General features: G+C 54.0%; 1 protein-coding gene across 9 annotated transcripts in view; it reads right to left on the reverse strand.

The window, feature by feature from the left end:
• The window catches only part of ATXN2 (ataxin 2), a 52,392-nt gene extending 47,610 nt beyond the window's left edge, over positions 1–4,782 (reverse strand). For all 9 annotated transcript variants that reach the window (XM_075435057.1, XM_075435056.1, XM_075435055.1 and 6 more), the window contains exon 1: positions 4,514–4,782. In XM_075435057.1, the coding sequence (XP_075291172.1) occupies positions 4,514–4,635 (122 nt within the window). In that variant the 5' untranslated portion in view covers positions 4,636–4,782. The remainder of the gene's footprint in view (positions 1–4,513) is intronic.
• Between the last annotated feature and the right edge of the window lie 10,492 nt (positions 4,783–15,274).

Raw genomic sequence — 15,274 nt, forward strand, 5'->3', positions numbered from 1 at the left:
AGAAAGTAGATGGGCTTTGCCAGAAGCTCACCCCAATTTAAAACAGCAGAGTAAGACTAAGAAATGGGGGTAGGCAAAAGTAGAAGGGTCAGCAGCCGTTTGGCACTGCCACCTAAAACTACATCTTGATTACACCAAGTATGGCAAACCAAAAAAAATACATTTTGTACTGCAGAAATGTGGTTAAAGGTAAGCCTGGCAGAAGGCACGGCAGCTTGGTGAATCCAACTTGTACACCCATCCCAATGCTTCGCAGTAGCAAAGTCAGAAATTCACAAAAATGCTACACCAGACGAAGTAACAACCGAGGAATTAAACTTCATAGCCAGCTCATTGCAGGCTAGCAGTTACACCTTAAGAGCGAAAGTCTCTGTAAGGGCTGAATTCCAAACGCTGCACAATAAACATTTTCTTCCTCAGCAGCTACTTGCAATTTTTTTTTCCTATTTTTTATGAGCATTTACTATCCTATTGCTCAGCATCCCTCACCTCCCATCCTAATGTTTACATGCCAAGCGGAGCATTTGTATAAGCAAAACAAGGTCACGCATTTATATTTTTCCATTTAAGTGAAAACTAATGCGAGGGATGCAAGTCTTTCTGGATGTGAAAGTAAGTCTCGGGTTTTCTCTCCAGCAGCATCTTCTCTTTGAGACTAAGAAACCAATGCAGCCATACTGCAGTCAGCCTCTAGAGCAGAAGAGCAACTACAAAGACTGGTGAGTTCAACAGAGCGAGTAGATGTTTCTGGAGCACTGGCTGACATTACTACAGCTTTGAAAACGGTTTACAGGATACTGTAAAGAACTTTGAAGTGCAGAGAGCTGGTAAAGCTTTCTTCATAGGGAGGAATCAGAAGCACAAAGTTTTATTTAAGAGCAGTAGTTGTCTATATAAATCAAATTAATCGAAGCTGTCAAATCAAGATCATACAAGAAGCCCTGCAGCATTGTTTTCTGTAGTTTTTCCCCCAATACTGACATTAATAACATCAACTCCTGTCTTCTTACAAGATGAGAACTTGGGTAGTGCCTGAATGTGCAAGTAACCTGACTCTAGCCTGACCCAGTGCACATCTGTAGCCTGTTCATGGACTTACTCACTGAAGAACCTGCTTCAGCGGCACTGCCATGAATCAGCTGTTCAATTAAAACTTACTCAAAAGTGGGTCTATAGTATTGTACTAAAATGTGTTAACAGCGACAAGGAAAGAGACCTGCAGGTTATCCATTCGTCTTGCTCAGCAGTTTAGCACAGTTGCATTAAACCCCCCCACACAAAGGTGTTGGAACAAACTAGAAAAGCTCTGAACGGCACGTGTGAGCGAACCTCCAGAAGAGTCGCTCCCACCGTTTCAGAGCGCCCCAGCCCTCGATACTCCCCATTACTTCTGTCTGAGCAGAACGGACACCTCTCTTCTGCCCTTTACTTCAGCCTTTAGTTAGGCTGACAAAAAAGGATGCCAAGGAACAAAAGCGTAAGCATGAAACGTTAAGTCTCAAAAGCAGCAGCACGGGACCACTTCAGTTTTAACTTTTTAATAGGCAAAGCCACCTATAAAAGACAGTAACATCCAGTATTCTTAAAAGACTCCCAAGTCCCGTTAGGCAAGAAAGTTACCAAATACAAAGGAAAAAGGCCTTCTGCCACAATTGTAGCTAGACAGGTAACCATCCAAAACCTGAGCCCGAGGTGTTTTGCCTTCAGAGAAAATAACAACCAAAAATTGGTAACAAAAAAGGATGCCGTGCTTGAAGGACTGCTGGGACAGATGCAGCTTTCAGTCACAGGACAGCTCACGTTCCTGTGCTTGCATGAGGGCAAAACTGAACTAAAACACAAAACGTAGGTATCGGCTAATGTTTGGACTAGCACAGAGGAGCAGGTCTGCGTATGAGGTCTATGCTTCCTCCAGCTACAGCCCAACACAGTTCCACGCGCTGCTGGCATCCCCCCACCTGCCACGCTGCACACGAAATTGCTATTAAACAAACACAGCATTTCACTTAGTGCCTCTTTATATAAAAAAGTATTAATCCTTCTTGTTTGTTTTTCTTGAACACCTTTAAAGTTACCTTCAGTTGTCATTTCCTCCCCTTGTGTAAGAGAAATTAATAATCTCATGAAAACAAATACTGGAATGTCTTATTTGTTCACACAAGATTTTACCTGTTCTAATACGAAATACATATATCCATCACTATGAAACCATGGAAACAAACGCAGTGAGCAAAGCTGACCCTCTGCTCGCTATCACAGGGAGCAGGACCAGGTGCTCAGCCCAGCGAAGTCCCACAGTAATAAACACAGCAGCAAATTAGGTCCAGGACAGTGACCTATCAATGAGCCTTCTCCCCAAATCTAAGCCTTTAAGAGCAACTTAGCCACAAAAAGCAACATTTTTTTGCATCTCAAGAAGATATGGAAGAGAACGCTGCTGCTGCAGGGAAATGAGTTGCAAAACTGCTAGGAAGAAAGCTTGGCATCAACTGGAGGTGTTTAAGTTTTTATTAAATAACATGATGGTTCAAACTGAAACCAAGATGCAGGCGAGCTGAAAAACGATTTTATTTTCCAAACAGAAAAGCCACTCAGCTTTTCATTTACATGAACAGATTTGCAGCATGAGCCATCCTTGAATCTGTACTCCCAGAAAAAGAAGGCTTTTCCTTAGGACAGCAATGCAAGTTCTCCGAGGGTGTTCCACAGGACTCCGTCAGCCCAGGGACTCAGATTTTACAGACCCTTCATTCAGAAATAACTTGAAAATTCGATCAACAAAAAAAGAGCGCACGAAGACCTCTGAGGGAACGTCGGCTGTCTCGCAGCCCCACTAGAACTTCTGAAGGACTTCTGAAGCACAATTTATCCAACAAAACTAGAAAGGCACACTGGTAGGAGAAACCCAGTGGCTTTCATCTTAAAACATGAGAAATTGAAGCTCGCATCCCCTAATCTACAGAGGCAAGTGCTCACCATCATCTTGAATTTAAAAAAAAAAAAAAAAAAAAGAGCTGTAGCTTTTGTTGCCCTTCACGTTAACCTCGACGGTGCCACTGTGCTGGCAGGGATAGCTGTTTAGCTAAGCACCGTAAACATCACGTTCCATCTAGACAGACACATGTAAAAACTACTAAATCATTCCAATGAAGCGCTGAGGTCTTCTTGTCGCTATTTAAGTTTATTTTGTCCTTTTCGACCCCACCAAAGCTTTTCCGCTTCCAGTCCTGGTAACAAAGTAAAGCCCTATTTCCACGGATGGCCAACAATGGGACCACTGTAAATTCTGTTTTATTGCCAGTGTGCAAAACTGAGTAAGAATATAAGTCAAGTAAAAGTGCAAGACGAATAAAACTTGAAATGAAACTGCTCCGAGTGACTATGACCTTCAGAACCGTTACTGGCCTGCCCCGATGGTTTGTTATGACCCCCCAGCACCGGGAAAAATCACATCATTAAAAAGCGTGTCTTTATTTTTTTTTTTTCACCCTCTCCTCTCCTTCGAATCGGTGCAAAAGCGCGGCGAAACGCTCGCTGGTGAGGAGCAGGAAAACCGATCCGGTGCGGAGCGGGCCTCGGTTTTCCCGAGGCGGGATGAGGCGGCAGGGCCTCCGCAGCATGGCTGGCGGGGGAGATGGGGGGGAGAGATTTGGGTGAGGGAGGGTGATGGGGGGGGGGGGGGGGGGAGAGATTTGGGGGGGAAGGGAGATTGGGGGGAGAGGGAGATGGGGGGTACCGGCGCCCGCTGCAGAGCCCCGGCTCCTCGCCCGCCTGCCGAGTGAGCGAGGCCGTGCTTGGAACCACCACCCCCGGCCAGGCCGACCGGCGCTCCCGCGGCCCGCCCTTCCCGCGAGAATTTTATTGCGATTTAAATAATTATTAAAAAAGACACATTACACACACACACACACATATATATATAAATAAAAATAAAGATAAACGCCGGTAAGGCGCCCCCCCGCAGCACCCCCCCCCCCCCCGGGCAGGACGCTGCCCCGCCGCCCCCCGGCCCCGCCGCCATCGCTGCCGGCACCTTCCCGCCGCCGCCGTCCCCCCGCGCCCCCCCGCGCACGTGCGGCCGCCCCCGCCGCCTCCTCAGCAGGCGGGTCACGTCGGCCCGGGGGACGCGGCGCCCCTCGCCCCCGCCGCAGGCCCCGCCGGGGAGGGGGGAGGGGGCTTCGCCCGCCGCCCCTTCTCGGAAAATGGAGGTCCCGCCGTCCCCGGCCGCCTGAAGGGCACCGGTCGCGGCCCGGCCTCGCCCCGCCGGCACTGCGGAACCCCTCGGCGGGGCCTGCGCTGCGCCCCGCCCGCCGCCATGCCGGCTCCCGCCCCGCCGGGCGGAGCCCCCCGCGCCGCGCCGGGCCGGGCCGCGTCCCCCCGCCATGCCGCAGGCCCCGCTCCCCCCCGCCCGCCGCCGCCCATGGAGGCCGGTGCGGGGGGAGGGGGGGAGGGGGATCGGCTCCCCGCGGCGGGGCCGAGGCCGAGGCCGGGGCTGGGCCCGCCGCGCACCCACCTGCCCATGTTCTGCCTCCCGCCGCCCGCGGCTGACGGGAGGCCGGGGCCGCCGCCGCCTCCGGGGGGCTTGCGGTTGTTGCCGGCGGCCTGAGCCGCCGCCGCCGCTTGCTTGAGGGACATGACGAGGGGTGAGGGCCGGGGATGCGAGCCGGGGCTCGGGCTCGGGCCGGTCCGCGGGGCCTCGCTGCGCTGGCGGGGCCGGGTCTCCGCTGGCTCGGCCGGTTGCTCCCAAACAGTGCGAGCGGGGCGGAGGGAGCGGAGCGCGGCGCGGAGGGATCCGCGGAGAGGGGGTTGGGAAGGGGGGGGATGGGGGGGGGGGGGGGAGAGGCCGGGCCGGGCCGGCGGTTGAGGCGAGCGGCGAGGCGGAGGGGAACGGCGATCGCTGCCTCCGTCTCTCGGGTACCCCCGGCGGCGGCAACCGGGGAAAGGCGGGGGGGGCGGCGGCGGAGCGAGCGGCGGGGCGCGGACTCTTTACGGGAAGTCGGCAGGCGCGGCGGCGGTGCTGCGGCCGGGTGAAGGGGCGGAGGCGGGGAGGGGAGGGGGGACACGTGAGGCGGCGGCGCGGGACGGCGGCGGCTCGCGCTGCAGCCTCGGTCCGGCTGAGGGGACGGGCCCGGCGCGGCGCTGCCGTGAGGCGTCCCCCGGGAGCGGCCCCTCGCCCTCGCAGCCCGCCCCTCCGCCGCGGTAGCCGAGCCGGTGGCAGGCGGGAGGCCCGCAGGCCCCGGCCCCTAAGGGGAGCCGCTCTCCCCCCCCACCGCCCACCCCACCCGGCGGCGCTGGGCCTTGGGTTGAGGCCTCCTCTCCGAGCCGGCCCGCAGGCCGAGGCCTGGCCGGGGAAGGGGCTGGACCCCGCTCGGTCACGGAGCCGCCGGCGAAGCGGGAAGTATGAGGGCGGCCATAACCCGGCAGCTCATCGTTTCAAAGAAACCAGACATGGAGAGACACCAAAAAAAAAAAAAACATGGCCGAGCCGCCGACAGCCTGTGAAAGGCGAAATGGAGAGCCCCGGCCCCCCCCCGAGCCCGCTGCAGACCGGCTCCTGTGCTTCGCCGCTGCCACTGCCCTCCGGCTCCTGGAGCCCCAGCTGCAGGGAAGCAAGATGGGGCTGAAGGGATGGCCACGTTCCTTGCTGACAAGCCCTCAGTATTACAGGTTTCTGGGGATTCACCCCCCCCCAAAATCACTGCAGTCCAAAGAAATCACGATGGTGCATTGCGCTGGCTGAAGATTTGAGCCTCAGATGCCGGTGCTCGCCATTGCTCCTTGTTGTTGTTACCTATCCGCCATCGCCAGGCTTCCTGCAGCAATCCGAGGCGCGGCGGCTTCGGCTCTGCCATGCTCCCGGTAGCTGCCTTACGCACGGCAGTGGTTTCGCTGGCGCATACTGATACGTAGAAATAAAGCCTGGCCTGGCCTGCTAAAAATCTATATACGCATAGGGTTAGTAGGAGCAGATGTAACTTGAAAACCAAGAGCTAAATTGATTTATAGCCATGGTTACTCAAAATGCTCAGAGTTTAATCTATTCATAGAAATGCTCTAGAAGTCCCCCAGGATTCAGATGTAATAAAGAGTGGTGCTCTTAGGCAGGCATTATTTATACACCTTGCTTGTAAAGCAGCAGCTTTCCCATGCGGTTGGAGGAGTTGTGGGTGGCAACGCACAATGGTAAAAAGATAACAAACATGTAACAGCTTTCTGAAATTAGCATTTTTCCCTACACTTTTGACTGTTGAACTGCTCGTTTCATTTTTACCTTACAGGCCCAAATAACCTTGTGGTTAACGTGCTAGGCAAACTGGGCTCAGCATAAAGAATTTCTCCACTGAAAATCCTTGCCCTAAACAGAGCCAGCAGTTGGAAGGAAACTGCGTTGTTTTCCATCACTCTGGTGAACTCACAAGACGCTTTGCTATTTCACAGCCACAGAACCTAGAGAGATGGATCGCGGGGATTTCTGCAGACCAGGAGTTTCTGTGGGAGACGCTAGCACCTGCAGAGCCGAGGGCAGCTCGTGCTACCACTGGCACAAATTTTAGGACAATTTGCTGTCAAAGCAGAAGTCTGTTTCACTGCACGTGGTGGGATAGCTAACATTACCTAAGAGAAGCCAAGAAAAGGCCTTTTTTTTTTATATGCACCCACACCATACATACAAACACACACATATATATCCACTAGCACACGAACCCCTGCATTTAAATATCTTTTGGGTGGCCCTACAGTACCTCAAGAGGAGGGCCTCCACGTGCTATCACAACAGGGGAAATGCAGCGGGAAAGGAACTCGAAGAGCCAAAATGTGCCTTGAAATGAACCCCAGTAATCTACAGCTAAGCAAGGATTACTTCACAGTGCGTTTCATCAGTGTGCTTCGTGTTTTAAAAGAAAGATACCAAGAAAAAGCACAAGGAAGTCCGATAAGAGACCGAGCGTAACGTATCCAGGTCACTTAGTAGCTGTTTTTTTTTAAAAGGACACTACTTCAATGCTTTTTCACCTAGGACTGTTTACAGTGCACAGCAATTAGTCACTGCTTATGTGGCTGAAGGTTAAGAACTGTTAAAGAGCCTGCGGGGTTTTAACGTGGCGGCCATGCCGTGGGGTCCCGCCGGTGAGGATGAAGCCCTTGATATTCAAAGATATCAAAAATACAGAAGTTCCATGGGCAGAGATGGTTTCTAAGACACAGTATGGACATACCACACTACATTTTGGGGTAGCATTATGTGCTGGGAAAGCAGCGTGTGAACAAGAGTCATGTTCACGTCTGCAGTCATGACTCAAGTGCAGTTGCAGTTTGACTTGTTTTCTCCTTCAAGGTACTCTTTGTTTTGTTAAGCTCTGTTTGGCTTTCATGGCGCCCTCCCTTTTTTGTTTGTTGAGCACCTTTGTAAAAAAACACATTAATAGTAAATATACAAGTGACAAAATGAAAAGATCTCTGGCAGTAACCTGCAGAGAACCTGCAGGTTGGTTTCGGAATCCTGGCAGCTGGCTTCTTCGGTGACTGCCGGCGCAGACGCTGCTCCTCACCTTCCTGTTGTGAGCACAGGTCTACAGCGGACTACGCAAGCTTCCAGCGCAATGGGATTGTTCTGCCATTATGGCACAGCATTCCCTTCACCTCTACCTGCACACGCCCTGCTTCGATAGCCCGCCGTTCCCACTGTTCTGTATTTACTTCATGGTTTGGCTCTATCAATTTCTCCCTTTTTTTCGCTGTTCCCTACCATCATAGCTACTGGTTTGGTGCAAATGAGGTCGTGACAGAGAACAGACAACAGTCAGTGGATGCAGCGGTCGAGCTGTAGAGAAGTTCAGGCTTCAAAGTTACCTGCTCCGTGGTCAAGAAAGAAAAGCCATGATTGCTAATGGAGTCAGCCATGATGCCTAATGGAGTCACGCTCTGTTTTGCCCTTTCTGTCCACGTTCCAGGTTAGAGCTGCGCTTTTCGAAGACTACTATTTTCATTCAGGTTCGTGACTACATGCGCAGGCTGTATTTGCATATGAAGATGAATGAGTCTGATAATATCATTACTTACCAGGAAGTGCTACGTGATGCAACATTTCCTTGAGCTAGCCTGCTGTTAGGTGGTGCGCTCTCTTCCTTGAGCTACCCAGGGTGATCCCTCAACAGCATTCAGCAAGACAGAACATGCCTGCCTATGGAGGGACAACCGACACAGGCACTCGGCATTTATTTTAAGCAAATTCAGCTGCTAGAGAAGCTCGCAGAACTGAGCATTTCTACACACGCGGTTTCTCTTCCCTGAAGACTTCTGTTGTTTAGTCCCATCGTCCCTAACCCTCTTCTTGGAGGCTAAAGCTTTGTGAACAGTGCTATGGGCGCAGGGATCTCCAAGCACTTGGAAAGACGTTAGGAAAACAAATCAGGTACTCTAACATACAAGAAGCGCTTCCCAGAGAGACACGGTAGCTCGTCAGCAAAGCTGCCGTCGGATTTAACTGAGGAACGTGCTACTGACGGAACCAGAAAGCGGTACGTACACGACAACGGGCAAAACAAAAGCCCAAGCTCCACACCAGCCAGGCAGGACAACTGCTGCCTACCTCTGCCTTCCCTCCCCACCTCAGGTACTGCGTGGTGTCCTCTCATTGCCTGCAGCCCCTCGAATTCATGGCTCGGTTCCAAGCAGAGGCCAGCTCCCATCAGACACAGTTTTTGATCCGCATTTGCACTTTTATAACTATTTCTTCTGAATTTCTCCCAGCCCACCAGCATCCTCCTCCAGCTCGCTTCGGACAGGGCACGGATCACGGGCGTGCCTGCTGAGCCAGGTGTGCCAGCTGCTTCTCCTGCAACCAACAGGAGACGAAGGAAAACACCAATGTCCACGGAGCCCAGGAGAGAGGTACAGATGTACCTGAGCTCGTTTTACCTATAAACGACATTTTAATGAGCCTTGCTCTCCGTTTCCACTGGCTGTAGATAGACACCAAACCAGGGCATTTCCTTCCTCAGGCGGCAAAGCTCCAGGACCTGTGCAGTGATGCTGTAGCTCCGTAGCAATTGTTTCGTGACAGAGCTGCAAACTAGGGGACACCAGCAAACTGCCAGGCAGTCTTCAACCAAGCGCTTTACGCTTTTAGATTTCACAGTTTTACAAAAGGGAGGGGGGGGAAACCCAGCCTAGCTCCTGCTAAGCAGCCGCAGCAGCACACAAAGCAATCGTTATGCCAAGATTTAGCTCTGAAATCCCTCAAGATCTGGTGCTCACAGAGCATAAACAACCTTTGCCTCACAGCCTCGTCGAGCTGTGTACCTCCACGTTTCCCAAGCGCAGCTACACAGACCCACCAATACCCATCCTCTCCCCGTCCCTTCGCTGAGACAGGCATGCCAACAAGAAAGCCAGTTGCCATGGCATTTTTTCCCCCTACAGACAGATGTCCATTAAAAACCAAGTCAGCCCCAGGTTTGCTTCACAGAGCAGCTTTCAGTTATTATTACCAGCCCGCAAGGAATTTCCACTGCGCCCCTTCACCTCAGATGTTTCAATGCACTTCAGTATTAATCCCTGGGGATTAGAAGGAAACTACTACCGAACAAGCACAGGTACATTCAAAGGACAAATTTAGAATTGTGATCTTGTTTTATGTTTTTGGCAGATGACTACCACATGAGCACATTTGGAATGGGTTGAATTTGTTACCTCTGGCGCTCTATCTCTTGTTCGCTAAGCCTCTGTGCTAAAATCATCAGGCACACTGGAAGTGAGATGCAGAGCTTTTCCCCTCCTCCGACAGGTTACACCTGGGGCTCAGATCTGGGATTTTGGCTTCAGGAGGAACCTGCCTGCCCCAGCCGGGAGCATCATCTGTGGCTCCAGCTGTGGAGAAAGGACTCCCACCCTTCTGTGCAGGACCCCCAGGCAGCCTCTGCGCGCAGAGCCGAGTGCTTCCAGCAAACACACATGTGTCAAGGGGTGATGTCTTTTTCCTTGGTTACAAGGCCACGTTTTTATTTAAGATTGGAAAAACAGCTTAATGGATTCCACACTCCTCCTCAGCCCATCCTGCCTGCGGTCAGGGCCAAGAGCTCATCAGAGGTGTCCCGAGGGAAAAGCAAGGGAGCTTCCCGCTACGGTGCTGGCAGTACATCACCAGCATCTCTGCAGCATTGAGTTTCAGAGGGCATGGTCAGGTATTTTGATTTAGATGGTAACAGCATGAAATGCAGGAGAACTAGACGCTGAAACTTAACTCCGCAGTGAAATTAGTTTTCCTTGCTAAAGCACCGCAGTGTTAAGACAACCATTAAAGAAATCCTCTCGGTCATGTCCAGGGAGGGATCTCCCCTCTCACATCTGGGTCCAAACCTGGCAGGGCTTCCAACATGTTCTTCATTTAGGCTGCGGCACTTGGGAGATGTAGACCTTCTGCGTGGGAGCTGACATTTTGGAGACATTATTGCGGCTCGGAGCCCTGCGTCTGGGCTGGCTTGCAGCGAGTTTTCCACAGGAGCCTGGGTCTTCGAGGGAGCCAAGCGCCACTACCTCAGCTGTAGGATGGACAACTCCTCGTAGCTCTGTCAGACAACCAGGTCTGAGCACATACCCAGATGCGGGGTCCCGAGGGAGCGCTCCCTTCCAGGCTCAGAGTCACTTCCCAAGACGGAGTATTTGGATTTCTCCTCTAGGTTACAGCTAGTGCAGCTGCAAATATGATGCCAAATATCTAATCCTCTTAACTGCTGTTGCAGTTTGACTCCGATCGCTGCAGAGGAAAACGCCGTGATTTCGGCCTGCTGCCTGCATTCCCACCCAGCTGCGTCTAAACCTCAGCTTGCACACCGTTGTTCGTTCTTCTTCCCTGATTTCTTGGAAGGAGGAGTAGGTGTCTGGCTCCTCGCGATGAAGCTGTGGGAGTCTGTTAGTGAGGGGTGGAGGCCAGGAGCTCCCGGGCCCCAGGGCTGCCCTCAGCTCCTGGTGCTCTGTCACTGAGCAGGCAGGATCCAGTTGGGATTTCTTCTTCACCCCAGTGAAGCTGGAGCACGTTCCAAGAACTGCTTGGAAAAAGCCCTCTCTGCTCCTCAGGCAACCCCTGCACTTGCAGGGGGAAACTCTTGGCACAGCTGTGTGCAGATGAGACTGGGCAGCTCTCCCTCCGCCATCACGGGGCTGCTGGCTGCAGCAGCACCTCTGTCTCCTGCGGACAACACCAGCTCACCCAGCGGCATCTCCCGCTCGACGCCTCCAGACCTCACAGAAGGTTTTCCAACTGGGACTCCACACAGACTGTGGATTCAGGCCAACGGCACTAGCAGTTTCTCCAGCCTACGCTAATCCTGCTTCGACTAAGATTACCGGTAGCGTAGAGGAATTGTGCTAGGAGATCTAGCCATGTTTTATGTGCTAAACAGATGTAGGGTGGGTTTATTTAGGTTTAGAGAGCTCAGACACGGCGACCGTGAAGTTGCCGTGGAACCTCGCTCACACCTGTAGTGGAGGTCTCCCCCTCCCCAGAGAGGAGCCCACCAAGGTGGGTTTTTTCCTGTGCTTTAAGCCCTCTGCTTTACAGGGCAAGAGCGTCCATTTCTTCACCTAACCACGTCACCCATCGGTAGAGATTAATAAATGCCACAAAAGTCACATACAAATGGAGATGTGAGGAAAGAGGGAGACTGGGAGGCAGAGGCATGTAAGCAGTTGTCAGAACATCATCTTTGCATCCAGAAAACCAAGGTACATCCTACACTGACACTGTCCTCCAGGGCCACTGCCAGCACCTAGGGACACTGATAATGGGTGAGAAGCACAGCCAGGTTGCAGCCTACCTCCAGGAGAAGCCCTCCCCAAGTGCACGAAAGCAGCCTGGCTGCTTGGTCTGGTTTTCCCGACGTTCTGCAGCTTCCACCGGCGTTAGGTGGAGCACACGTAGCTCCTTGCCCAGCTCAGGCTCCTGCACACCCCCAAGCACAGACACGGGGGCTTCGCAGCTCAGCTGTGGCACTTCTGAGGGCACAGCCACTGCAGCAGCGCACGGAAGAGAAGGGCTGCCACGGAAATGCCCTCTTCAGATGACAGGGAACTCGCAGGGCCCAGCACGGCCCCAGGGATCTCACGTTGGGAATAAGGCACACGCCTAACACAGCGCAAGCAAAACAGCGGCGCATCCTCACCCCCCTGCCCTCAAACCCACAAACCCAGAGAACCTCAACAACCACAAAATCATCACGTTACTAACCCTGCATAAAATCTCAGTCTCCGGGTGAGCTCAGGCGTGTCCGCTCAGAGCACAGCTCCCATCAGCCAGCAGCAAAGCCTTCCACTGCTTCCCAGGAAACCCTCTGCAACGAGCCAGCGCCAGCGCCAGCACCAGCAGGGCAGCAACCCCCCAGGTGCAGCAGCTTTATAGGAGCTGTTGGCCCTGAAGAAGCTTCAACAGGGACCAATTTCCTGATTGGGAAGTAAACATTGTTCTCTCGGAGGTGTTTGATGTTTTTAACCAGCTTGGGGTGGAAGGAGTTTGACTCTCCAGCTCCCTGCGAGAAGGTGGAAGGAAACCATGCGAGTGTCTTGAGGTTTGTTGTCTAACTCAATTAACCAATTACTTCCAGGTCAAGAAGGGGCAAAGCTATAAATGCTACTTGCTGCTATAAAAAAAGTGTTTGTTCAAGGGTGGTGCGGGAGCAGGAAGTGTTAGGTGTGGGGTTTTAACTTGGGCTTGAAATGAAAGCAAATAGCACGAGCTGCTTCCTCCTCCAAACCTGTCGCTGCTTTGCCGTTGCCCCTCGGCGGCTGAAGCGAAGCGGCGCGCAGCGCTGGCTCTGGCCCTGGGAGACGTGTGCAGGAATTCAGGCTGGAGAATAAATCACAAATGTCCCTCCCGTGCTGCCACCCCCCTGCGAACACCACCGACTGTCCTGGTGTAGGGCCTGCTGCGGAGAGCTGGGCCAGCTGCATCTGTCTGCCGTTAAAATACAGTTAGTAAACCGAAATGCCCATTTATGTAAAAATAGAGGGGAGGGAAGCCAAGGAGAAATTGGTGCGAATTTCTCAGAGCTCAGACGAGAACGGACAAGTTGGTTGGCGCAGATCAAGGCAGGAATTTTCCGCGGGGCCTTAGGGAATTAGACTCTGTGGAAAGGTAAAGGGAGCGGAGAGCGGGTGGTGGGACAGCAGCGTGCCCCCTCGGAGGGGCCTGGGCTGGCCGCAGCGCAGGCACAGGGAGCACGGCGTGGCTGTGGGGTGCCCCAGCTGCTGGGACAGACGGACGGGGACATTTGCCTGCAGGGTGACTGCATGTCTGCTCTGCCGATGGCACCATGGGAGGGTTTTCTAGGGCACAAACCAGAGAGAAATCACCTCACCGGGGACCTCAGCTCCTTAAAGAGCAGAACCTGTGCCATGGAGGGGATTAATTGGCGTTCTGGGCCAGGTTCTTCCCAAGAGGCAAATTAGCCTGCCACAGAATTCATGAGTCCCTGGAATGGGGCGAAACAGGTCGATGTCAGCCAGGCGTCTCACCCCAAACTGCCATACGCTGCTGGGCTGCCCCAAACGGGCTCGTGGAAACTCGGCAGAGGCCGGGGTGCTGGAGCCTGGGTGAGGGCTCCGTTTCCCTTCCCACTCCAGCAGATCCTGCTCGGCGCTTGGGCACGTGCCCTGTGGGTGCTGGAGGTGGCGGCAGGGAAGCCCACCTCGCCGTCAAGTGGAGCCCCACCGAGCAGCACCGCTGCGGCCTCCTGCTGATCCGGCCTTCACCGTCTGTGCGTGAGGAACATCCCCAGCGTGGAGCGGTGATGGCTGAGCCCTGGGCCTCGGTTCACCCCCAGCTGCCCCGCATTTCCCTTCGGAGCAGGGGGACATGGCCCTTTCCATCCCTGCTGTCCCTCCGGCTGCGGGCGCTGCCTCTCCCAGCCAAGGAGAAGCCGTGCTGACCAGTCACCCCGCCTAACCGCCTCGCCCCTCCGCTGCCCGGGAGCAGCTGCTGGAGTGAATCATTTCAGCATCCTCGGAGCGCGGAGGACTCTGCCAAGCTTCGTGTGACTTCTGGCTGCCACTCCGCTCTATCTGTGTCTCTCCGTGGCTGTTTTAAATCCCGCAGCCTTTCCTGCGGTCCCCGATGATGCCTGCTTGAGCGGGTGGGTGCTCTCGCCGCCGCGGCGCAGAGCTGACGGCGGGGGCTCTTGGGCTCCCCTGGGTGTTTTTGCTGTCACCGTCCTGCCCGTGTCTGCAGAATCACGAGTCGCTTTGCTCTCCCGTTCCCTCTCCGCCAGCCTGCGAATCGGGGCCCTTGTGCAGAGAGGGAATAGCAGGATCCAGGGAAGTTCACTGAACGTCCTGGCCACCGGCAGCCCTTCCCACGCCATGCACTGAGCTCTGGGGAGAGCAGGTCCCTGTTTCTTGCTCCTGATGAAACATCTCCTCCCCGTTACGGCCACGTAGCCCACAGGGCAAGTGCCAAGGCAGGCTTTGCCCTAGAGCTCTCTTTGATACCACTCCAGGCACGCAACACAGCATCAGCAGAGACAGTAAAACCCCTCTGCTCTTCAGTGGAGGGGGGGGGGGGAAAGACTTCCTTCATGATTTAAAAAAAATAAATAATCTATTTTAAGATTTTTAATCACAGCAGGAGCTTGCCCAGCCTCAGCGTTCCAGCGCTTGGGGAGAGTTTTCTGCTGCGGCGATACTGAGTCACCAGCTGCAGAGCTGACCTGCTGCTTTGAGTTGCTGACGTCCCAGCGTGACCGCAGCCTGGTGAGGTCCGAGCACCACCACTCCTTCCAGGCACTGGGGTGTCCGGATGATGGGCGAGGAAGAGTCACGGACTGGCCTTCGCTGCACCTTTTCCCTTCCCCATGAGCCGCATCAGTGCTGCTCCTGCCCTGCGGCCGGCCGGAATGAGGTCCCAGCGCGGAGGAGCTGGGAGGAGCTGGTGGGTCTGAGTGACCCACCTTCAGCAGATGAACACCCCGACGGACACCGTGGGATGGTTTTAGGAGAAGCTGGAAGGGACTCGGGGACTGGGGCGATTTGGTTTAACACAAAAGTATTCAACAACCCTTGCTTTTTCTGCAGGAGCTGCCCACTTCTCGTGAGCCAGAGGTAATTCCCCTGCCCTACCTGCTGGTGTCAGCTCAGCCGAACCAAACTTCCCCCCAACCCAAACCAGAGGCAGCTTCGCCGGCAAGGTAGAGAGTGGATGGCTTCAGAAAGAGTGAGCCGCATGCTGTGTCCTTCTCCCCCGCCAGCTCCTCCCTCCACTTCCAGTTGAGCACACAAAGAAAAA

The sequence above is a fragment of the Opisthocomus hoazin genome, chromosome 13 (assembly GCF_030867145.1).
Source record: "Opisthocomus hoazin isolate bOpiHoa1 chromosome 13, bOpiHoa1.hap1, whole genome shotgun sequence".
Lineage (NCBI taxonomy): Eukaryota > Metazoa > Chordata > Aves > Opisthocomiformes > Opisthocomidae > Opisthocomus > Opisthocomus hoazin.